This window comes from Polypterus senegalus, chromosome 4 (genome assembly GCF_016835505.1).
Source record: "Polypterus senegalus isolate Bchr_013 chromosome 4, ASM1683550v1, whole genome shotgun sequence".
Classification (NCBI taxonomy): domain Eukaryota; kingdom Metazoa; phylum Chordata; class Cladistia; order Polypteriformes; family Polypteridae; genus Polypterus; species Polypterus senegalus.
The window spans coordinates 54,183,915-54,207,883 of record NC_053157.1 but is presented as its reverse complement, the minus strand read 5'-3'; the positions used below and the strand labels follow the sequence as shown (position 1 = coordinate 54,207,883).

The following is a 23,969-nucleotide window of genomic DNA, read 5'->3' as shown; positions in this document are numbered from 1 at the left end:
TGTGTAGGCACCTTCTCTCCTGACCTTAACAGAAAACCAATAGGATTTCACAGATCACGACATCCATAGACACCCTACTCCGTCCCACATTTTTTTTCAGGCCCTCCTTCAAGAATGAGATAACGTTCCACAACTGCAGATTTGGAGGCTCATTTTTTTCAGTGAGCCAAAGAGAAGTAGTGGTGGTTGTAAGAGGAGGTGATACAAGGTACTGAAGGATTGCAAGATGAGTGTTGTGAACATTCACAGCTGCTGTTGTGTTCGATTGTTGTTTTTTCCTTGTACCCCCATTGGTTTGTTGTTGTTTCCACAATGAGGTTTGACCTATTACTCCAGCAATGAATGATGTATTCCTTTTATCCATCAGTGAGCGTACAGTATACAGGTTGATTCTCATTGTAACGAAATTCAAGTGACCATAAAAATATTTCACTATAGTCGAAATTTCGTTATAACAAATATAGGGAAAATATGTATACTATTGTGACCGGGGTCGTCGGCAATTTGCCATCTCTAGCGGCAGTGATGCAAGGACAGCTTTGCAGTTGCTGCATCTGGCAAATAGTAAATCCAGGTCAAAGTAACTGGTCATCCTTTGTAGGATCAGGCTTACCACATAACGTGCTTGTCGAACGATGTTTAGAACATTTAACCCTGGGCTTTGACCTGCTCTTCCTCACACTTTCCTGGTCTGCCACAGCTAGGATTCTGAGCTCTGGTGTCCTTCTAATCTGAAGATAGGAGCTAAAGTAGCATGACTGCCCGTTTTGCGGCTCCTAACAGCTCCAGTTTTGAATGATATCTTGAGACTGTAGCTGCCTTCTCTATACAGTAATAATGTACCTGCATTTTTCTTAAAACCCTGGATTGACCTTCCTGTCTCATGTGCAACTCTATGACCCAAACTTGACAATAACTGTATAAGACAACGCTTCTTAAACGGCAGAAAATATTTTATTTGAAAATGAGATGTTATATGTCATTTTCTCACAGCGTAAGCTGAATGCCATTTCTCGTTTTTTTTTTTGGTCATCGCAAAGAAATCTTTAAGAAGCATTAGAAAACTCGAACAGTACATTATCCGCACACGACACAACTACCCATGTGGGCTCTCAGTGGAGCACCGACTCAGAATTCGGCTATACTTGCATGATGTTCCGTCTATACTCTTGCTGAACTTCGCCAAGACTGATCGAGACTGGAAATTTCACAACAGTCTATCACTTTCTTTTGGTCTAACAAGAAAGAGAGAGTATGTTGCATGGTTCCTGAGACTCGGTGAAAGTATAGACACGGCATTAAGTATTTTTTGCATCACATGGTGGCCATTTTTGGTCAAAAAAACATTTGTTATATTGAAATTTACATTTCGTTAAAACAAAATCAGTTAAACATAATGTTGTATGAATGTTTGTCCAGGCCAAAAAAAGTATTCGTTATTTGCTATAACGGGATTTGACCTGCATATAATTTTGAATATATACTTACTTGTGGCTCTTTCAGTGTCTATAGGTTTTTGACTTTATTATCTTTCTACATGACCTTTAAGGGTCAGCAATCATACAGCACTCGTGGAATAATTTTCAGGTTAAGGGTCTTGCTCAAGAGCCCAACTGGCAGTAACAGGATTTGAACCAACAACATTCCAGATATCAGTGCAGATTCTTAACCTCAGAGCCACTACTTGTACTTCCACCTCCTGGCCATACGTTTGTTTAGGGGACATGACTTGATGATTCTATCTTGTCATATACTTATGACCCTCCTGATAAAGGCTTCACCGATGAAAGGTTGGGTCTCTAACCTTCTTTTCATAATGAAGATACTGTACAATTTATTCATTTATCTGATTCTTCACTCTGTATGTCAGTAAACAGTTAGACTACACCCCACAATTGACATATAGCTTTTTTTAAATAAGTGCAAATCATCATCCACATGAGTATCTGTTTACATCCACAGCCCCCACAGAGAGACCACAAATAAAGCACTTCCGACCACAGCCCCACTCTGTAACACTACAGTGGAGTTTCAATGAGCACAGTGAGACCAATCGTGGATTCATCCTGGGCTACAACATTTGCGTTAAAGAAACATCAGACATCACCAAAGCAAGTGAGTATCCAGCGCAAAATTTTAGCAACATTGAACTTGGAAAATTTGTACTTATACATGGTTACCACTAGTTTTATTTTGCACCTTAAATCTAATTCTTCTGGTCATTTTAGTTGCTTGCATGATGACTTTTAACTTTAGAGATATCGTATCTGTCAATATTTTCTTGTTTCTTCTTTGTAACCATGTTTATTTATTTTTTTTTTTTATCATTGAGTCTCATATTTTATTGTTGCTGAAATTTCATGGCTCGGTCTCCCTGGCACTAGCACATTGTTAGAAGTGAGTGTATCTCCAAAAGTTGCTTCCTGTGGCACCATTAAAGTGATGCTTTATAAGGCAACATGGTGAGCTTTGCGGCAACCAAGATGTGTTTTCAAATCTCTCTAATATTATTTAATTAATTAATTTTACTTTCAAAAGTTTGCGTGCCGAACTACAAAGGTCTTAACACCATCTTCTGTATCAGTACTTGGTCAATGAAAATTATAGCCAGTCCATTAGGCCTGTTCCATGCCATTGTACTGCAGGGATTGTTAAAAATCTCCTAACCTTTGTAGCCTGGTGTGAGAATGACAGGTCTCCAGACAGGAAAAAGAAAGTTTTGAGCGTCATCCTGGTTGTCCCTTTCATTGTCTGTGGACAACACAAAAAAAAAAAAAGGGTGAAAGAAATAACACTCCTTGGCGTACATCCCATTTACGGGAATTCAGTAAAGAAGAATAGTGGGTTACAGTCACTTCTAGTGAATCTCTGTCCAGCAGGTCACTCTAGTCAGTGAATGACGCCTCCTTCCAGGATGCCCAGAGGGGCGGGGGGTCAAATACCTTCACCAGGCGGCTTCTCAGCACTGTGCAGAAAGGAAGAGATGACAAGGTTAGCAGCGGCACCCCTCTTCTCTTGGCAGGTTTACTACATACCTTGACTGAGCCTGTGAGGAGGTCATTCGATGCGCATGCATAACACCATGTAACATTAGCTGCTGATCAACGTCTGTTTTTGATGATATATAGATGTTGTCATTTTCTTTGAAAAAATAACTCTCAACGTCCTCTGTCCCTTGCAGTGAAGCAAGGTTTCTAACAGAACCAGTGATGTGATAACTTGATAATGGTGGATAATCATCTTTGTTATCTGAGCTGGAGACAATGTACTTTAAAAATGAGACTTTGTGTTTTTGGAGTCCCTACCTTTATTCACAGCCAGACAATTTTAGTTGTCTTAATTTCACTGTCGATTGAAAACCTCTTCCACCACTGATTAGAACTGGCACAAGTACTGTATAGTCAAGGGTGGGACTCACTACTTGGTAGGATGACATGCTCTACCTTGTCATAAGGGGTCACATATAATTATTTAACCAATGTGGCTCAAGTGCCATCTACAGTATATGGTTGGGCTGGACCTATATTAAGTTGACAGGACATAGAAAAACACTGACCTCAGTGTAAATGAGTGCCTTCATCCTCTGGAAAGTGTGTAAGGGTTAACAAAACGCAGGATCCAGGGCACCAGAGGGTAGAATGCGTTGCTTTCTCTCTGCTTATGTGTGACTTTTCTCGGCAGCCTGCAAACAAATCAGAAATCATGAAAAGAATGAGTACACCTTCAAAGGCCTACAGCCCATGACTAAATACAGGTTTGACGTATCGGCATTCACCGCTGGAGGGGACGGTCCCTGTGACTCTGGAACTGTGACAACTCCACCCTTTGGTAAGTTTACATTAACTGCCAATGAGAAACCATTGATTTATAAGGAAGCAGGGTGGGAGATCTTCATTTGAAGAGGTAAGTTACTCTTTGGCTGAAGAACTTCACTTGGCAGGCAGATGGTTTACATCTAGTGTCCCAGAAATGTAGGGATTATCTCAAAGGTCCAATGAGGTAGTTTGCATGTTATTTTCCCATGTCTGTGTGGATTTTTCTCCAGATTCTCCACTTTGTACTCCCACACCTCACATTCATGCTTGTTAAGGAGTTAGGCAACAATAAATTGGCCTGATGGGAATGAATGTCAGTGTCTGCCTTGCTATGACAACAATTGGCTCCTGACTTGCATTCATTGCTCTTGGGTTTAGAGTTTGGCTCTTTGTGATTCTATCAATCAGGTTTCAAAAACGGTGACAACAACCATTAATCTCTATTGTCTACCTTGAGGCTTTGGTGCCATTTTCAACAAAAGTAAATGATTCACAAAAAAAGGGGATTTTATTCTTTTTTCTCTTTCAATTGCACTATAATAAACTTTTCAAAAGATTTAATGAACGATACAGTTACCTCATTCAGAGGCAGCAGCTCCGGCTAACATTCTGTATGCTGACGTGCTGACAAAAACATTTCCACAAGTGCAAATTGACCAAACTAGCATTAGTAATCGCTGCTTTCATTACAGAAGTAAGATTAGGTTTAAAAATTGTAAAACAAGACAAGAGGTAAGATAAAGATTTGGGGAGTCTTCATGACTACCCGATTTGATAACAGAAAGAATCTCAAGCTGATAAGATGGAACGACAGGGTACATGAGTTATCGTGTCATGGAGAAAAACTCATCCTCGACTGGAAGAAAACGTGCAGACTTTGTGGATGAGCGATCAGAATTAACTTTATTGAATAATGCACAAAGCTGACTCAGTTCAATGAAGTGAGTGCCATTGGTCTGGGAGTACTTCATTTTATTATAATTACTTATCAAAAGATTACCTCACTTTGAACATTTTTCTCATCATTATCTGACCCCTACATTCCTGTATTTTTGCTTAGTCACCAATATTTTCTAATGACTAATAAACATTGATAAGTTTCTAATGTTTATAATTGCCACTTTATCCGCCACTTTTACCTTGACCCAAGATGCACATCAGTCACCAGGCCAAAGGAACGACTCCATCTTTTATTTACCTGTCACATTCTTATTCTCTGGCTTGTAAATTCTATCAATGTTTTCTTGTGCTTAATGGGCATAGATCAGGGGTGGCGAACTCCAGGCCTAGAGTGCCGCAGTGGCTGCAGGATTTTATTTTTACCATCTTCTTAATTAGTGAACAGTTTTTGCTGCTGTTTCTTTTAATTAACTTGACTCAGGCCCCATAGTTGTTTCTTTTTCTTTAATTAGCAGCCAAACAATAATGAGACGTAAAACAAGACACCACATGACCAGCTCCCCTGTGCCAATTAAACAATACAGTGGAACCGAAGTAAATTCCCCCATAGGATTGTAAGTAAGTACAATTAATCTGTTCCCGACTATGCGAACTGTATGTAAATATATATTTTTAAAGATTTTTAAGCACAAATATAGCTAATTATACCATAGAATGCACAGCGTAATAGTAAACTAAATGTAAAAACATTGAATAACACTAAGAAAACCTTGAACAACGGAGAAAACTAACACTGCAAGAGTTCACGCTACAGTGCTACGAACCGCTCGCTAAAAACACTTTTTTTTTTAATGAGTTTTAAGCACAGGGAAAAAAATGAACATCTGAAAAATCGGTAATTTAATAAACCACCAAGAAAAGTAACATTGCAACAATTTATGCTACGAACTGATCGCTGCAAACAGAAGTGAAGACGAGGTTAAAATCCAATAGAAAAAAGTCTCCATTAAATACAACGAGATTAAAACAATGCTCGGATCTGTCTCTTTAAAAACAAGCCCGGTGCATTTTTTTAACTGCCTTTAAGAGCCCTCTGTCTCTCTCTCTCGTGTGTGTGTGTGTGTGTGTCTGTGTGTGTCTGTGTGTCTGTATGTGACACTTTCTCTCGCTCACTGCACAGGGAGAGACTGAACACGTTCGGAAATCATCGGCGCGCACAAACCATAAGGGAAACTGGCTTGTTCGTATACCAAGCGTGTGGTCGTGAACAGATGCAAAAATTTGCCGAACTTTTTGGTCATAAACCGATTTGTACGTGTTCCGAGACGTTCGTGAACCGAGGTTCCACTGTATCTGAAATTAAAGAGAGGTGATGTCTTGGTAAGGTTGATCTCTCAGGTCAACAAAACATTTTGACGGTGCTCTTAGAAAGAACAGAAAAACAAAAGTTTTCAAAATGTGTGCTGTGGCAACAATCCATGGAATTAAATAACGGGCTTCATTAAAAGGAAGAATTGGCTTCTCATTAAGGAAGTGATTGGAGTGAAATTGGTTGGAGATTGAAGCCCCAGTTCAGCTGGGCATCTGTTAGCCCGTTTCACATCTCATTTTTGCTTGGCTGTCATTTAATGAAGAAAGGAATCAATTCAGAGGGCTGAACTCTTCTAACCTGCAGTAGGCTGGCATCCTGCCCGGGGTTTGTTCCTGCCTTGCGCCCTGTGTTGGCTGGGATTGGCTCCAGCAGACCCCCATGACCCTGTAGTTAGGATATAGTGGGTTGGATAATGGATGGATGGAACTCTTCTAACAGGGATATTAAAGTGATGGGGAAAAAGTTAATTAGCAGTGAAAACTGGCCACTGATCAGGAAAAGGGTTAGAATGAAAACCAGTAGCCACTGCGGCACTCCAGGCCTGGAGTTTGCCACCCCTGGCATCTATGATCTTCTATTTACTTTTCCACAATTATCTCGTGACTTGAGAAACAAGTGGCAATTTGGCCCCAGGAGTGTCCATGTCCTATTTACCTGACCCATTCCTAAACCATGGTTTTGTAAATATTGGTGGCCTTCCATATTACTTTAGAGAGATTAGGGATGGGCATTAGCCTTTATTATTTAACTCTTACACTGCCTGTGGCCATCAACTACACTCTTTACATGCTGAAACTACCGGTACCAATTGAAATATATGGTTTAGCTTTTAATTTAATTAAGAATTTAATTGCTCATAGTTTTCATTTCTACACTGCTCATGGTGAAGAAGACGGAGTCAGCAATTGTGCCCTTCCTCGAGTGAGAGTATGTATAACAGTCTCAGCAGAGCCCTGGAAATGCCCTTTAATTGCACGTGTCTGGCAACATAAAGGGGATGAACACAGAGGGATTCACATGCAATGATGAAAATAAACCCAAGGTACCCAACTTGGCCTAATAACACTTAGAGTTTGCTTTTTTCCGTTAAATAAATTGTTTTGATCATTCAAAGCACCTTCACAACTGCTCTCCTCACTTCATATTACTCCCGGCTCCCCATGGACCAATTTTGTTAAAATGTGGTACACGTATTCTTTGAGAAAATGCCTAAAACAGAGCACACTGCATACATTTTTTTTTTTTAATTCAGCATTGTCTATTTTAAAACAGAAGTACATTCGGTGTGTCCACAAGTACATACTGATTAATTTACTGTTTCAAATTTACCTCTGGAGTAATTTCAATTTGTACATTTTAATGCTTTTACACGTTCCTGAGAGTTGTGGTAAGACAGTGGGATTTAGGGACTTTCTGAACCTGACTTAATATTAAGTGGATAGGACTGGCAAGCTTTGTTGGGCTAAATGGCCCATTTTTGTCAAGTTTGTTCTAATGTTCTAAAAAATATTCTAATACACTCTGTTATAATACATTTTCTTTAATATTTTATGTCACTGTCCTGAACAACACTGTTAAAGTCTCCATTCACATGTGCATGCTAAGTTTGGCATACAGGGGCTCAGCATTTAGAATTGCCAACCAAGCATTGGATTAGATAGCCAAAGACAACTGGAGGAATGTATGGATAGATGGACAGATACTTTATTAATCCCAAGGAGAAATTCACATAATCCAGCAGGTATAGTCAGCCTAAACACAGAATAGTATTTCTGTCCTCTGTCAGTACAAAATCTTCTTTCCTTGTTGGGAGAATGAGAACTGGCATGTAGGCATTATGTTATTTCTGTATTTTGTGGAGGAGGAGTTCAGTCCCTATCCGCCCTTGTTTGGAGACAGAGAAGACCAGCAAGTGAAGCAGTCAACAGCCAAGCCCTTCGAAGCTGTGTCGGACCTTCCTCCGAAAACCCTCTCGGCGAGGTGACGAAAAAATGGCCGACTGCGTAGATCCAGATTCCCACCTGGATAAAAGTCTGTCATATGCTTCCCGTTTGTAACCGTGTCAACCGTCAGTAAATGTAAGCTAAAGTATATTTTTCTCATGTGATTCTTGTACCGCCGTAATCACAATGGGAGGGATATCGCCTTTTGTGTCATATTACTATATTGTTTAGTTACTTAATGTGTTTCAAAAGAGCACATTTCCGGAGAGCTAATGCCTCTTAAGGAAACACACTCAATAGCCAATATCGGGCGGAATAGTGGCTCTGAGGCTAAGGATCTGCGCTGGTATCCCGAAGGTTGCTGGTTCGAATCCCCGTCACTGCCAAAAGAGATCCTACTCTGCTGGGCCCTTGAGCAAGGCCCTTAAACTTCAATTGCTCCAGGGATGCCCTACAATGGCTGACCCTGCGCTCTGACCCCAAGGGATATGTGAAAACCAAGTACTCCCCCAAGAGATCCCCAATTCAAACACACACATGTGGAAACTGACCATTATGTCTGCGGCCTCAACTCAGCAACTCAATCTTTGTGACCATAAAAACAAAAAATGCAAATAAAGAAAAACGATAGGTAACTAAATTTATATACTAATGAATGGAAGAGGAAAGGAACTTCCATGAGAATGACTACATAAGCTATTTTGCATAATTATGAATTTAGTATAAACTTTTGTGATATTAACATGTTGTGATACACTTAATTCTGTGTATTTTTTAACATAAGGATTCATCTTCTGCATTTTATTTCATATTACTATACAATTTGACAAAGTTTATTTTGGCTCCTGCCTTGTTTTTGTTGTTTACACCACACAGTTTTGATGGCACCTCATGGCTGCGATCAGCACACAGATGACATCCTGGACGTTCCGATATTTAAATGTAGCGATCACAGTTTGCATTATTTCTTGGTGGATACACAACTTTCTTCAACTTTCATTAGTGTTGTTAGGTTCTGGTTCAAGTAGATCCTCGTGCTAGGATTTGATTTTTAGTTTCGACTTTGCTTTCCTCATAACTTTCAATTTACATTTTTTGCTCCTCTGATTTTTGATTTCGGTCAGTGGTGGCTCCGAGGTCAGGGATTTGCACTGGTAATCGGAAGGTTGCCGGTTCGAATCCTGTAATTGCCAAAAGTGACTCTAATTCATTGGGCCCTTGAGCAAGGCCCTTAACCTGCAATTGCTTTATCCTGGGTATGACGTTAATCTGCATCCAGCCCTGCATGTATGCCCTCCACCCTGCAGGGAAAAACCTGAATTGGCACTCCAGCCACCATAAAAAAACCTCACACTGGTTCCACTCCATCTGAACTAGTGTGGTGCTGAGGTGTCACCTGTTGCATGGCTGCACTCGGGTCCTAACCTGGGGGTCCTGAGTTGGTTGGTCATGTGGTTTGTGTGGCAATGCGCTGTATCAGCGTGTGCTCCTAACCTCCTCCTCTCTTTGTCTGATGACATCTCTGTTCTTGTTACCTTTCTCCTAGTTACTTTATATTCTTACAGCAGTCCTTTCTATTGTTTGTCTCAGCAATGTTACACTAAAAACAATCTTATGGCTCCATTATTTGCTGTTTCTAATAATTCAATATTTTACTGACATTATAATTTACTGGCGAAGCCCCACAATGATCTGGTATCCATAAGGATCGATATTTGTTGCAGCCTCAAATTTTAGCTGGAGGCATCAAGGAAAAATGTTAAGTTGTCATTGGTTAATTCTCTCAAAGACTTTCTTTAACAAATGTGAACTGCATAGCCACTGTACAACTACATCAGCCAATACATTTTTACATCATCTGTCATCTATGAAAGTTGTTGAACGCCTATTTGGACTCATTTTTGAGCAGCACGATAATCATGTGTGTAATTTATGTATTGCACTCCCACATCTAATTACATTCTATTATCAATGTTTTAAATATAACTCATTACAAAAAAAATGTCATAAATCAGTGTGTGATATTCTTACTTTGATAAAGTAATAAACGCCGAGTCTCTTATTGACGCCGGCTTCAGAGGGGATGCAGCCAAATAGTAGCCGGTCTCTAACAGTAGCCGGGTCCTTGATATTTGCCAACTAGCGTACATTGTAAGTGTCTGTATCTTTGCATGTGTAATACATGTGCACGTCAGCACGTTGCATATATAAGAAATACGGATATACCGGTGTCTAAAACTGCTTCATTTTCGTGCCGGGTTGACCAAAATACGGACAAACCTGGAAGAAGAGGAAGACGATAGTGAACTGGACAACAACGAAGCCATCATTGCGGATTCGGAGAACGAATAGCAGCAAAAGGTACAGAAAGACATTGCCATTTATCTTTAACAGTATTATGCAGCATGTGAAATTCAAATAAAATAGCTGTTTGTAATATTAGCAGATATTTTTGTGTACCTACATGTACTGACGCGCGCAAAAAACAATATTGCGTTCTGAAGGTTTTTGTTAATAATGGTCGGTCTCTAATAGCAGCCGGTCTCTATTAAGCGCCGGGAGCTAAGGCTAGTTTTGCAAATAAACGCCGGGGGGCCACTATTGGAGCATATACAGTAAACGAGAATTATAAACACCCCAAATTTCAAAATAGTTAACCAAGTAGTTTCTGTAGCTTTTATTTATTTATGTTGCGTCTCTTACCTTCATCTGTTTTCAGCATGGAAATAACCTTTCACCTTTTTCCTTTGCTAATGCACTCTGGTTCAGCCCTGTACTAACTCCATTTCAACATGCCTGACTTTGAAATTAGATAAAATCATCAATAATATCTTCAACGTCAAGAAATTCTGCAAACTCACTTCTAATTCCCTTTCATTATCTGAATGTTTTCTTTCGTGTGTATTTCGTTATTAATGTGCTCTTGATTCAGCATTGTGAATTGTTCCACAGTAATTTGGTTAAATAGCACAATAAAATAAACAAGTGCATGTTTTCGTTCCACAGGTTCCCCAGGACCCTTGTTAGGAATTTGTTTAGTTCCTGTTTTAACTGCTTTGGTGTTACTATTGTATTTTCGCAAAAGGTAAGTGTGTTGGCTATCCCTTCGCAGTTTGCCAAAAAAAAATCTAAAAAGATGTTTGTTTAATCCTAAAGAACAATGAAAAATGAAATGAATAAACAAAGTCATGAGCATACACAAAATTGAGCATCCAGTTTACGCTCTTGAATGTTCTTCTTACCTGTCAGAAGACATTCTGCACACCAGAAATGTCTATTCAGCAGTTTACTAAACTACTTTTTCAATAGCTTATCAGTGTTAAAAAACAACTAACTTTATTAGAGCAGTAACTACACTTTCTTGGTTTTTCCTGCCCATATCTTTCCAAGCTGCAGACATGTATGAGACTTTCCTTCCAGCTGTGTTCTCTGTCACCAGGAAATCTTCTACATTCTACGCCCTTCCCTTAAGGCTACAGTTGTGCTTGAAAGTTTGTGAACCCTTTAGAATTTTCTATATTTCTGCATAAATATGACCTAAAACATCATCAGATTTTCACTCAAGTCCTAAAAGTAGATAAAGAGAAACCAGTTAAACAAATGAGACAAAAATATTATACTTGGTCATTTATTTATTGAGGAAAATGATTGAATATTACATATTTGTGAGTGGCAAAAGTATGTGAACCTCTAGGATTAGCAGTTAGTTTGAAGGTGAAATTCGAGTCAGGTGTTTTCAATTAATGGGATGACAATCAGGTGTGAGTGGGCACCCTGTGTTATTTAAAGAACAGGAATCTATCAAAGTCTGCTCTTCATAACACACGTTTGTGGAAGTGTATCATGGCACGAACAAAGGAGATTTCTGAGGACCTCAGAAAAAGAGTTGTTGATGCTCATCAGGCTGGAAAAGGTTACAAAACCATCTGTAAAGAGTTTGGACTCCACCAATCCACAGTCAGGCAGATTGTGTACAAATGGAGGAAATTCAAGACCATTGTCACCCTCCCCAGGAGTGGTCGACCAACAAAGATCACTCCAAGAGCAAGGCGTGTAATAGTCGGCGAGGTCACAAAGGACCCCAGGGTAACTTCTAAGCAACTAAAGGCCTCTCTCACATTGGCTAATGTTCATGAGTCCACCATCAGAATACTGAACAATGGTGTGCATGGCAGGGTTGAAAGGAGAAAGCCACTGCTCTCCAAAAAAAAAATTGATGCTCATCTGCAGTTTGCTAAATCAATCAATCAATCAACATTTATTTATATAGCACATATTCATACAAAAAAATGTAGCTCAAAGTGCTTTACAAAATGAATAGAAAAATAGAAGACACAATAAAAAATAAACATAAGTCAACATTAATTAACATAGAATAAGTAAGGTCCGATGGCCAGGGTGGACAGAAAAACAAAAAACTCCAAAGGCTGGAGAAAAAAATAAAATCTGTAGGGGTTCCAGACCAAGAGACCCCCCAGTCCCCTCTGGGCAATCTACCTAACATAAATCAAACAGTCCTCTTTGTATTTAGGGTTTTCATGGAAGGACCTGATGATGATGGTCACGTAGACTTCTGGCTTTCAGTCCATCAATGTTGGTGCATCATGATGCTTTGAGTAGGTGGTGGTGGCGCAGGCCGCCACCACAAAGAAACCGGAAAAAGAAACAGAAGAGAAAGTTGGGGTCAGTACGGATTTTAGAGCCACTATGAATAGTTATTGTGATGAATTGATCATACAGAGTATCAGGATTAAGTTAAAGTGAAGTTATGAGAAGGCCATGTTAAAGTAATGTGTTTTCAGCAGTGTTTTAAAGTGCTCCACCGTATCAGCCTGGCAAATTCCTATTGGCAGGCTATTCCAGATTTTAGGTGCATAACAGCAGAAGGCCGCCTCACCACTTCTCTTAAGTTTAGCTTTTGGAATTATAAGGAGACACTCATTTGAAGATCTAAGGTTACGATTTGGAATAAAAGGTGTCAGACATTCCGATATATAAGATGGAGCGAGATTATTTAAGGCTTTATAAACCATAAGCAGTATTTTAAAGTCAATCCTGAATGACACAGGCAACCAGTGTAGTGACATCAAAACTGGAGAAATGTGTTCGGATTTTCTTTTCCCAGTTAGGATTCTAGCAGCTGCATCCTGCACTAGTTGCAAACGATTTATGTCTTTTTTGGGTAGTCCTGAGAGGAGTGCGTTACAGTAATCTAGTCGACTGAAAACAAAAGCGTGAATTAATTTCTCAGCATCTTTCAGTGATATAAGAGGTCTAACTTTACTTATGTTTCTTAAGTGAAAAAATGCTGTCCTAGTGGTCTGATGAATATGCGATTTAAAATTCAGATTACAGATCATGTGGACAAACCAGAAGACTATTAGAAGAATGTTTTGTGGATGGATGAGACCAAAATAGAACTTTTTGGTTTAAATGAAAAGCATTATGTTTGGAGAAAGGAAAACACTGCATTCCAGCATAAGAGCCTTACCCCAGCTGTGAAACATGGTGGTAATAGTATCATGGTTTGGGCCTGTTTTGCTGCATCTGGGTCAGGACGGCTTGTCTTCATTGATGGAACAATGAATTCTGAATTATATCAGGGAATTCTAAAGGAAAATGTCAGGACATCTGTCCATGAACTGAATCTCAAGAGAAGGTGGGTCATGCAGCAATACAACGACCCTAAGCACACAAGTCGTTCTACCAAAGAATGGTTAAAGAAGAATAAAGTTAATGTTTTGGAATGGCCAAGTCAAAGTCCTGACCTTAATCCAATCGAAATGTTGTGGAAAGACCTGAAGCGAGCAGTTCATGTGAGGAAACCCACCAACATCCCAGAGTTGAAGCTGTTCTGTACGAAGGAATGGGCTAAAATTCCTCCAAGCCGTTGTGCAGGAATGATCAAAAGTTACCACAAACGTTTAGTTGCAGTTATTGCTGCAAATGTGATTTTCACACCAGATACTGAAAGCAAAGGTTCACATACTTTTTGCCACTCACAAATATGTAATATTTGATCATTTTCCTTAATAAATAAATGACCAAGTATAATATTTTTGTCTCATTTGCTTAACTTGTTTCTCTTTATCTACTTTTAGGACTTGAGTGAAAATCTGATGATGTTTTAGGCATTACCGCCGCCAGGATTTAATTCAGGGGGGTGCATAAAGAGATTTTTTTCTTTCTACGCTCCCCCCCGCAACAAAAACTTTTTTTGTATATGTATGTGCCCATTAAATACCTGCCAATACAGTCGCTATCTCTGAACAGTACAGAGCAGTCAGTTTTTGCATAGATAGATTAACCACTTAAGGCATGACCTAATTTTTAATTTTCTGACAAAAAATCATCGACTTTTTTTTGTTATCATATGATCACTGGAATATAGTTAAAAATGTTATTGATGTATTCAGTGGCATAGGTAGTGCTTTTTGCCTTAAGTTTTTAATGTAATTTTGTAAGCACTTACATACAGCTAGACCTCTTTTACGCCGGTTAATAGTTCCGATTTCTGGGAGAACAGTACACTTTAGAGAAAAATATTTCAAATAAAAATTGTAGACATTGATAAGTTCTACAACTTTTATGATAAATATTTTTCTCTAAAGCGTACTGTTCTCCCATAAATCGAACTATACCAGCGTAAAAGAGATCTAGCTGTACACTATAAGAGGCTACAGTTTTATCCGGCTGTTTCGAGGCACTCAAGATTGGCATGACACTTCCTGCAACAACCTGCAGTACTGAAAGATCTTTTAGCACATTACGGCGCGTCAAAACTTGGAACCGATCTACAATGAGTGACGATAGATTAAGTGGATTATGTATGCTTAGTGTACACAAAAAAAGAATAAATAATTGTCCAAAATTTATCGACAAAGTTGTAGACAAGTTTGGACAACAAAAAAGAAGGCTTGAGATGCTCTTTTAGAAACAAAGTGAATGATTGTTTATGTATAGTTGTAAAATGTAAACGTCTAATTGTAATTTAAAAATTTAAAATAAAACTATTTTTAGCGTTTTTCTTATTATTGAAAGATTTATTTTTTTCTCCATTTCCTTTTTTTTCAAAAGCTAGGGGGGTGCACGTGCACCTACTTGCACCCCCCTGCCGGCGCCCATGGTTTTAGGTCATATTTATGTAGAAATATAGAAAATTCTAAAGGGTTCACAAACTGTCAAGCACAACTGTACATGATTAGCTCCCTCTGATCTATTAGCCGGTCAATTGAAAGTGTATCTAGCACGATGTGTGGACCTACACTTCAAACATGTTTATCACCACAAACATGGTGGTTTTAAAGGAAGAGTTAATTTACTTGTTTTAGAGCAGCTACACTCTAAAACTAAGCTGAGCTGCACCAAAATAAATCTGTGAAGACAAAATATGAACAAACATCCCACCTAATGTCTGTTCCTCTTTTCAAAATTCTCATCAACCCCAATTTGATTACTTGCTGTTTTGACTGTTTGATGTCTTGTTCTCCTCTGCTATTTTTGGAAATAAATTTTTCGACTGAAACATTTTTGGAGTCTTGGGTTTTTGATTATCTGAGTCCTTAGTAACACCATTCTGTCTTACAGGATCAAGAATGCATTGTGCACCTCCGGTGACAGTGAAGTGAAGATTGAAGCCCTCAAGTGGGACAGTGGAATCTATGAGGTTTGAGAGTTTCACCGTAAAAACTGCACTAAGCTCTTAATTCCTGCAATGATCTAACAAGTTCATCCGCTTATCTAAATAACCCAACACATGTTGACTGGAGCAAACCCGGGTCCTCCCTGTGTGGAGTTTGCATGTTCTCCCCGTGTCTGTGTGGGTTTCCTCCGGGCGCTCCGGTTTCCTCCCACAGTCCAAAGACATGCAGGTTAGGTGGATTGGCAATTCTAAATTGGCCCTAGTGTGTGCTTGGTGTGTGGGTGTGTGTGTTTGTGTGCGCTTGTTGTGTGGGTGTACTTGGTGTGTGGGTGTGTGTGTGCCCTGCGGTGGGCTGGCACCCTGCCCGGGGTTTGTTTCCTGCCTTGCGCCCTGTGCTAGCTGGGATTTGTTCCAGCGGACCCCAGTGACCCTGTAGTTACAGGTTGGATAATGGATGGATGTTGACTAGATCAACAAGTTCAGTATGGTTTCATTACCCCTTCACGGCAGTTTGCACGAAGTGGCACATCGTGAGACACACATGCAGAAGCTTCAGAGATAAACCAGATTTGTAGCCAAAGTGAAGCAGTACAGTGCATGCAGCAAACACTGGTTACAACAGGATAACTGAAAGACACATGTAATCACATTCGCTTTTTTTCCTCTCTCATACTGCTCGATCACCTTCATTTTTGTGTCGAGATCAATTACATTTTTTCCTGTAATTGTAAGACAAATGTAACAGAACACACTGTAGTCAAAACCTCGGCATGTAATAAACTGAGATCGAGATGAATTAGTCACGGCATACAGAGCTGACATGGTGAAAACTGCCAGTTACCCGTGAGACACAGTAGTGGTTGTAAATCGAATGGTCATAAGACGCATAGTTCATAGGATGACGATTATTTGTTGTCAATGAAGGACAAAATACTACAAGAAACGGTTTGGGGGTAGTCACCCCTTATACTTGAAGCTTGGGTTCAAGGAAAACAAACAGAACTTTGCAACACTGAGTCCAATACAGAACTGATTAAGGCTAGACAAAATGGCGGTTTTAAAGTTAGGCAGAGGAAGTGAGGTCATCAGGGCCGGAGCCGGAAGTGACATCATCAGTGCACTCTGCCACCCCCTGGTCCGGCATGGACTTAACCTCATTCAATTCCTTTTGGCTGCCTCCCATGGATATACAGGTATATATCTATCTTATATATAAACGTCTACACGTGGAAGTGTGCGTCTCTGTCTGTCCACCCAGAAGTGACAGGTGGAGTCAGAGTAAGGGCTCCACCTCCGAGGAAACACAAAACTCCCTTAGCCACTAATAACACAAGTGAGGCCAGCACGTCAGCAAAACGAAACCTCAGAAGAAAGACAAAGTCACTTAGCCGCCATCATCGGCAAAATGGTATCCTTTTTACTTTTCCTCCCGCCACTAATGCACAAATGATGCAAGCACGATGGAGAAACGAAACCTCCTAGGAGAGAGATGCCCAGAGTAGTTCCTTTCAAATACCCAACATCTCTACATTTCAATTTATTTTCTGACAATTTCAATAGTTTCTAGGACCCTGGGCTTTTTACAGCACGGGCTTACACAGCTAGTATATATATACATTTTTTTCTTTCTTTTCAGATCAGCGCATTAATTCAGTCTCTAAAGGCGGAGGAGTGCAACTATTCAGAAATTGAAGTTGTAAAATATGAAAAAGAAGAAAAGGTGCTATATTGTAACTTGGAAAATACATCTACACCTCAATGCTGCACTAAAGAAAGTCCTACAAAAGATGCTGCTTTGGATGGATGTGTGAATTCATTAAATATAAACAACTTAGCGTACTTCTGGCAAAATAGTACTTCATATAATCAGGGAGCAGAAGATCCCTTTCCAGCATCACAATCTAAGTTTTGTTCTTCCCAACCAAGAGATGACATTGCTTTGGATTATTTACCCAGTCCATAGACTTGAGTGAAATAAAATTTCTAGCTTAAAAATTAATTAAGTCAACAGTTTACACCTTGTGTAAGCTAGCAAAAATCTGAGAATAAATAAATATGATAATGACATTAAGAGATGGACCATATAGACTTATATTTAAATTATTTTGAGATGTCTAATTTTCAAAGTTGTGTTCAATTATAAAGTTATCTTAAATTACTGTGGTGAAAATAATGGAGATAAATATGTATTTTTTGTTTTTCTATTGAGGGAGGTATGCCAGCATAATTCCCTCCCCTCATGGTATGTAATTTCCCATAAAGTTCTGTATCCTGTATTCTCATTTACTGGATGGCTTGTCCATCGATGCAGGTATCCAGTCTGCCATTGTCATTTACAACTCTGACAGTAATGCTCTTGCTAGTACAGAAGTTGATTGGTCACTGGGAACCACAATTCAGTTGTGTACGACTGCCATCACTGCTACATTCAATGGAATACTGAATAGAATAGAATGCATTCTCACTTTTTACAAAAGGGCCATTTCTATTTCCAAAAGTGTTTTTCTCCAGCTACGATTTATGGGGTCTATATAAACAGTCAGGAGAGGCTGATGCTACTCTATATCTGGTCAATTGAAGCTGTTTGAGTCCGACTCCAATGTTCAGTGGAAACCACAGTTTAGATCCAGAGCACTATTCAAGGTAAGGTAAGGCCTCCATCATTCAAAGGCCACTTTGGAAAGGTGTGCACTAGTTTCCCTTGATGTTGTTGTTTTTGTTGTTGTTCCACCATCATTTCTGACTTATGAATCCAATGTGGGAGTGGCAATCTCTGTTGCTGAGGATGCACTTGTGGGTGGTCTCAACTCTCCAGTGTTGTTTTCTGCGGGCTTGCTTGTCCACAGCTGCTTTCTGTTTGGAGTTTCTTCTCTGGACTTGAGGTTCTGCTTCAAGATGCCCCCCTACTTTGAAGGATCAGTTGCAAGGTCTTCCCAGGAATCAGTGCTGATGCCCAGAGCCTTCATGTTCTTCTTGCAGACATCCCTGTAGCGCAATTGTGGGCAGCATGCTATTCTCTTGCCTGATTCCAGTTGGCCATAGATGATGTTTTTGGAGATGCGACCATCATCCATGAGGTGGACATGACCAACCCAGTGCAATCTGCTTTGCCTGAGCAGAGCATACATTCTGGGTAAACCAGCACAGTGCAGAACCTCAGTGTTGGTCACTTTGTCTTCCCGTGAGATGCCCAGGATGCAGCCGAGGCATCACAGGTGGAAGGTGTTAAGTCATTTCTCCTGGCTGGTGTATATGTTGTCCAGGTCTCACTGCCATACAGGAGTGTGCTGATCACACAAGCACTGTAGACAACGAACTTGGTCTTAATTGTCTATTTGGTGTTCTCCCAGATGCATGTAGTGAGATGGGCAAGAGTTGTTGTTGTGGCCTTCCAGATGTGTTTGCTGATTTCATCATCCAGGGAGAGGTTGTCACTGATGGTGGATCCCAGGTAGATGAACTGGTGAATGACCTCCAGTTCGTAGTTGTCAATGGTGATGACTGGTGGTGCCACAACATCCTGCCCCATCATTGAAGGTCAGACTGAAATTCTTGCAGGCTTGGGCAAACAGATCCATGAGGCTCTGGAGGTCCCGCTGCGAGTGGATTCTGACTGCTGTCTGATCTGGTGTGTAGGTAGATCCCTTCCCTTGTGGAGCCAAAGGTGTGCTTAAGGAGCACAACAAAGAAAATGGCAATTAGTGTCAGGGAGTTAAAGGGGACAAAGCCTTGCTTCAAACTGAAGGGCTCAGAGATACTTCCAGCATACTGCACTGTCCTCATCATGTTGATGTGGAAGGATTCTATTATTCTGTGCAGTCTGGCTGGGCAACCAATCTTGATAAGGACCTGGAACAGGCAAGACAGAGGGCTTCTTCTGTTCTCTTCCCTTCTGGAGTTGCCAGAAGGAGAATATCATGTCTACAGTTGATCGGCTGACATGGAAGCCAGACTGTGGCTCTGGGTAGATGTGCTCAGCTGGCTTCTGCATACTTGCCTAAGATGCTCAGTAGGGAGATACCTCTGTAGTTGCTGCAGTCACTCCTGTCCCCTATGTTCTTGTGCAAGGTGAAGATTCTGGCATCTCTGATGTTCTGTGGTACGGCTCTCTCCTTCAGGCACTGGCACAGGACCTCACGCAGTGGCTGCAGTAAGCTGGTCTTGCACTGAGTGATCAGGTTTGAGGGGCTCCTGTCAATGTCAGGTGCCTTGCTGGGCGTTAGACTATCAATAACCTTGCTGAGTTCTCCCACAGTGAGTTCAGCATCCAGTTCCTCCACAGTTGGCAGGCACTCAATGGCTTTAAGGGTTGAGATGGTGACAGATTTTTTTTCGTGATCTCCTCCCCGCTGCTGAACTTCAGGGGTGCTGTCTTGCTCTGAGTGGGACCTACTGCTTTCTTGATGCCATCATACATTCCTCTGATGTTGCCTTTGATCACTGCTGTCTGGATGTCTTTGTTTAGCTACATCAAGTCCTCACCAGCACAGCACCTAGCGGTCTGTGGGACTTTGTTTCTGGTAGCCATGAGTATTTGTAGACTTCTGTCTGTTGGGGAATACTTGTATTCAGCCAGGGCAGGACACTTGTGTTCAATGAAGGGAGTCATGTCGCTGGACTTGGCTTCAAATCAGTCTGTCGTTTTCAAGGTCTTCCTCCCAAAGGTGGCCATGGCTGTGATGTAAATATAGTTTGAAATCAGCTGTGTTGTAGGAGTTGCCAGCCATCACTGAAAACAATGTATGACTGCCTTAGGAAATCCGGCCTCTGATTTTTATTTTTCAAGGTTGACTCCCAAAGCCTTTAGCTGACCAAAGATTTCCCACAAGATAGTAGGAGGACTCATGAAGTCCTGAAGACTTGCCCATTGCCCAAGCAGTAAGGTGATGATGTAATGTCAGTTGCAGTAAATTGTAGCTGTCAGGTTCTCACTAAGGAAAAGGTTTTTGCTTTATTGACATGTGATATGATCCAAATTATAATACCCTCAGCCTGCTGTGGCCGAGTTAGAACATTAGAACAACTGCAACAAGAACAGGCCATTAATCCCCACAAGCTTGTCCATCCTATTCAAACAGATTGTCCAACATAACCTCTAGCTAATATCTGAAGGTCTCTAAAGTCCTACTCTCCACCACACTACTTGGTAATTTATTCCATGAGTGTATTGTTCTCTGCGTGGCAAAAAACCTTTAAACATTTGTGTCACAAGTAACAAGCTGGGATCCACTGTACCGATTGCTGTCACAAGTTTAAACCCTTCAATTGTCTCCCTTCTTAGTCTCGGATAGCTTAAACTGAAAAGGTTCAACAGATGTGTTGAACTTGTTCCCAAATCCTGAGAGTGTTGATGCTCGTCTGTGGAAAAGACAGGTAAGTTATCAATGTAGAAAGAGCAGATACCTGTAGCAAAACCCTAGCCTGTGAACTACTGAGAAGTGGCCAAAGGCCATCGGGGTCATTACTGCCTTCTTCTACGCACTACCATCTCCTGTCACACCTGCCAATTCTGAGATGAGAAGACTTTGGTCAACGACAACAAGATGATTTTGTACTCCTAATATGACCACTACTCGATTACATCAAACATATACATTTTTTCACAAAACTGGTTATGTGTAATGCATATAATTTAATTATTGCTAATATTGTGTTTAGTTATATCGATTATGAATATCTGCTAAAGGTATTATATATGGACCAGTAACGGCACACTGCATGTATACACTTGACTTGAGCATTCATTGTTTTAATACTCTTTTTCTGTACTTTTAGCATTTATTTGCTCAGAGGTTGATGCGCTTGATGCTTCCTGAGCAGCTCTTCTTTTCTCCACCCTAGCAGCCTGATTCTTCTCTTCTTTTGTTGGCATCTTATATATACAGTGGAACCTCAGTTCACGACCATAATTCATTCCAAACCTCTGGTCGTAAACCGATTTGGTCGTGAACCAAAGCAACTTCCCCCATAGGATTGTATGTAAATATAATTAATCCGTTCCAGACCATACGAACTGTATGTAAATATATTTTTTTAAAGATTTTTAAGCACAAATATAGTTAATTACACCATAGAATGCACAGTGTAATAGTAAACTAATGTAAAAACATTGAATAACACTGACACAAACACCTAGGCTCCCTGCTCAGCTGCACGCGCGCTCTCTCTCTGTGTAACATTGCAGCAGTTTGCGCTATAGCCTTGCAAGCCGATCGCTGTATAAAACACTTTTTTTAATGAGTTTTAAGCACGGGGGGGAAAAAAAGGAACATTTGAAAAATCTGTAATTTAATAAACCACCAAGAAAAGTAACATTGCAACAAATCATGCTACGAACCACTCGCTGTAAACACTTTTTTTTAATAAGTTTTAAGCACAGGGGGAAAAATAAATGAACGTTTGAAAAAAGTGAAATGTAACAGTGCAACAATTCATGCTACGAACTGAGAAATTAACATTTGAAAAATCCGTAATACAAAAACTAACCATAAACCACCAAGAAAACTAACCTTGAATGAGTCGAGTTCTGGCATGAAGTGAGGAGAACTGGGTGGAGAGGAGGTTACAGGTTTGAGGGAGAGTCTGGCTCCACGATGGAGGGATGTTTTCCTTCAGGTGTTTTCTCTCTTGTGATTTCTTGGGTTTCTGGTGTTTTTAGCTGTTTAGCTGGTGGGAGCAAAAGCCTCATGCAGCCATTCCAAAAACAAAGTCCATGTGACCCAACCCTTCGTGTTTTCCCTCCACATCACTGGCAGTCTGGCTTTGTTTACGTTGTGCTGCGTGAAAGCACGAGGGTTCTCAAATTGGTAAATGAGTAAACTGGTAAACAGTTTTTCCACCTCTTCCAGCACTTGAAGCCTCTGCCTGGTTTAGGCTGTAACTCCTTTTGCAATATCAGCTCCTTTAGTAGATTCTTTCTGCTTTAGAATAGTCAAAATCGTAGGTACTCGGCGGCAAGATCAGTAACACGAACGCCGCTCTCATACTTTTCAATAATTTCTTTCTTTACTTCGATTTCAATTTTCTGCAAAACTTTCTTCAAAATCATGGCTTCTAAGCAAGTGAACTGCAAAAGCACACAAAATACTGTAGAGCACAAAGAGATCACAGGTAAAGCACGCACGTCTGACCGAGAACAATGCAACATGTGCGGAAATCATCAGTGCGCACAAACCGAAAGGGAAACTGGCTTGTTCGTATACCGAGTGTGTGGTCATGAACCGAGGCAAAAGTTTGGCAAACTTTTTGGTTGTAAACCGAGTTGTACGTGTACCAAGGTTCCACTGTGTGTGTATATATATATATATATATATATATATATATATATATATATATATATATATATATATATATATATATATATATATATATATATATAACTACATACAGTCGACCCTTGACAACATGACCAACATCTTGCATTACGACCCGAATGTGGTCACATGTATCCGCTTGTGCGATTGTAAACAAGCAGCCAAGAGCATTCGTAAGCATCAGTCGGAGCCCAGATACATGTCTTTGTGGACGTAATTTCAGTCAGTGCAGTGATTAATCTATATATATAATTCACTAAGACCATGGCAAGCAAGACGCATAATTACTAAGGAAGGAAGGAAGAGAAGTTAACGAAGGTAAAGAAAGCGATTGTTAAGGGATGTTAGCTATCGGGCTGGCGCGGCATATGATGATGTCATCAGGCTGAGTCAGCACCGGCTTGCTTTGGAGTGTATTATTACAGCAGTTCACAACACGGTCAGCTTTGAACTGAGTGCTTGATTACTGTCATTATTAACTTGAGAAACAGCGATCACAATCGAAACGAAGAAAGAAATTGTGCGGGAATATGAGAGTGGTGTTCGTGTGACCGATCTTGCTAATATGTGCAGCATGTCGAAATCCACCATCACGACAATTTTACAAAGAAAAGATTTGCATAAGGAGGCTCCTTCTAAACAATAACCACCTTCCGTTTCATTCTCCTCCTCCTCCCTTCCTGCAGCCCAAAGATGTCAAATTAAATGCTGAGCACAGTATGAAATTGTTGTTTCAAGGTAGGCTAGGCACTTTTTATAACTTTTTGGTTAGTACATTAGAAAAATTATTGGTGTTTTGGTAAATTATGCACATTATACAACCCTTTTTTATTATGAAAGGTTAAGTAAGTGTTGCTGTGGGAGGTTCGGAGCGCATTATAGGTATTTCCATTATTTCTTATGGGAAAAATAGTCTTGACTTACAACCAACTTGAGTTACAACCAGCCCTCGCGAATGAATTGAGTTCGTAAGTCAAGGGTCCA

General features: G+C 40.2%; 1 protein-coding gene across 3 annotated transcripts in view; it reads left to right on the top strand.

Moving 5' to 3' along the window:
- Positions 1-17,743, top strand: part of osmr (oncostatin M receptor) — a 94,333-nt gene extending 76,590 nt beyond the window's left edge. For 2 of the 3 annotated variants that reach the window (XM_039750643.1, XM_039750642.1), the window contains exons 14-18: positions 1,963-2,115; positions 3,682-3,828; positions 11,037-11,115; positions 15,618-15,696; positions 17,309-17,743. In XM_039750643.1, the coding sequence (XP_039606577.1) occupies positions 1,963-2,115; positions 3,682-3,828; positions 11,037-11,115; positions 15,618-15,696; positions 17,309-17,635 (785 nt within the window). In that variant the 3' untranslated portion in view covers positions 17,636-17,743. Of the gene's footprint in view, positions 1-1,962; positions 2,116-3,681; positions 3,829-7,948; positions 8,171-11,036; positions 11,116-15,617; positions 15,697-17,308 lie in introns of those variants that run through there. The other variant, XM_039750644.1, reaches the window with a different exon arrangement.
- Positions 17,744-23,969: the final 6,226 nt, after the last annotated feature.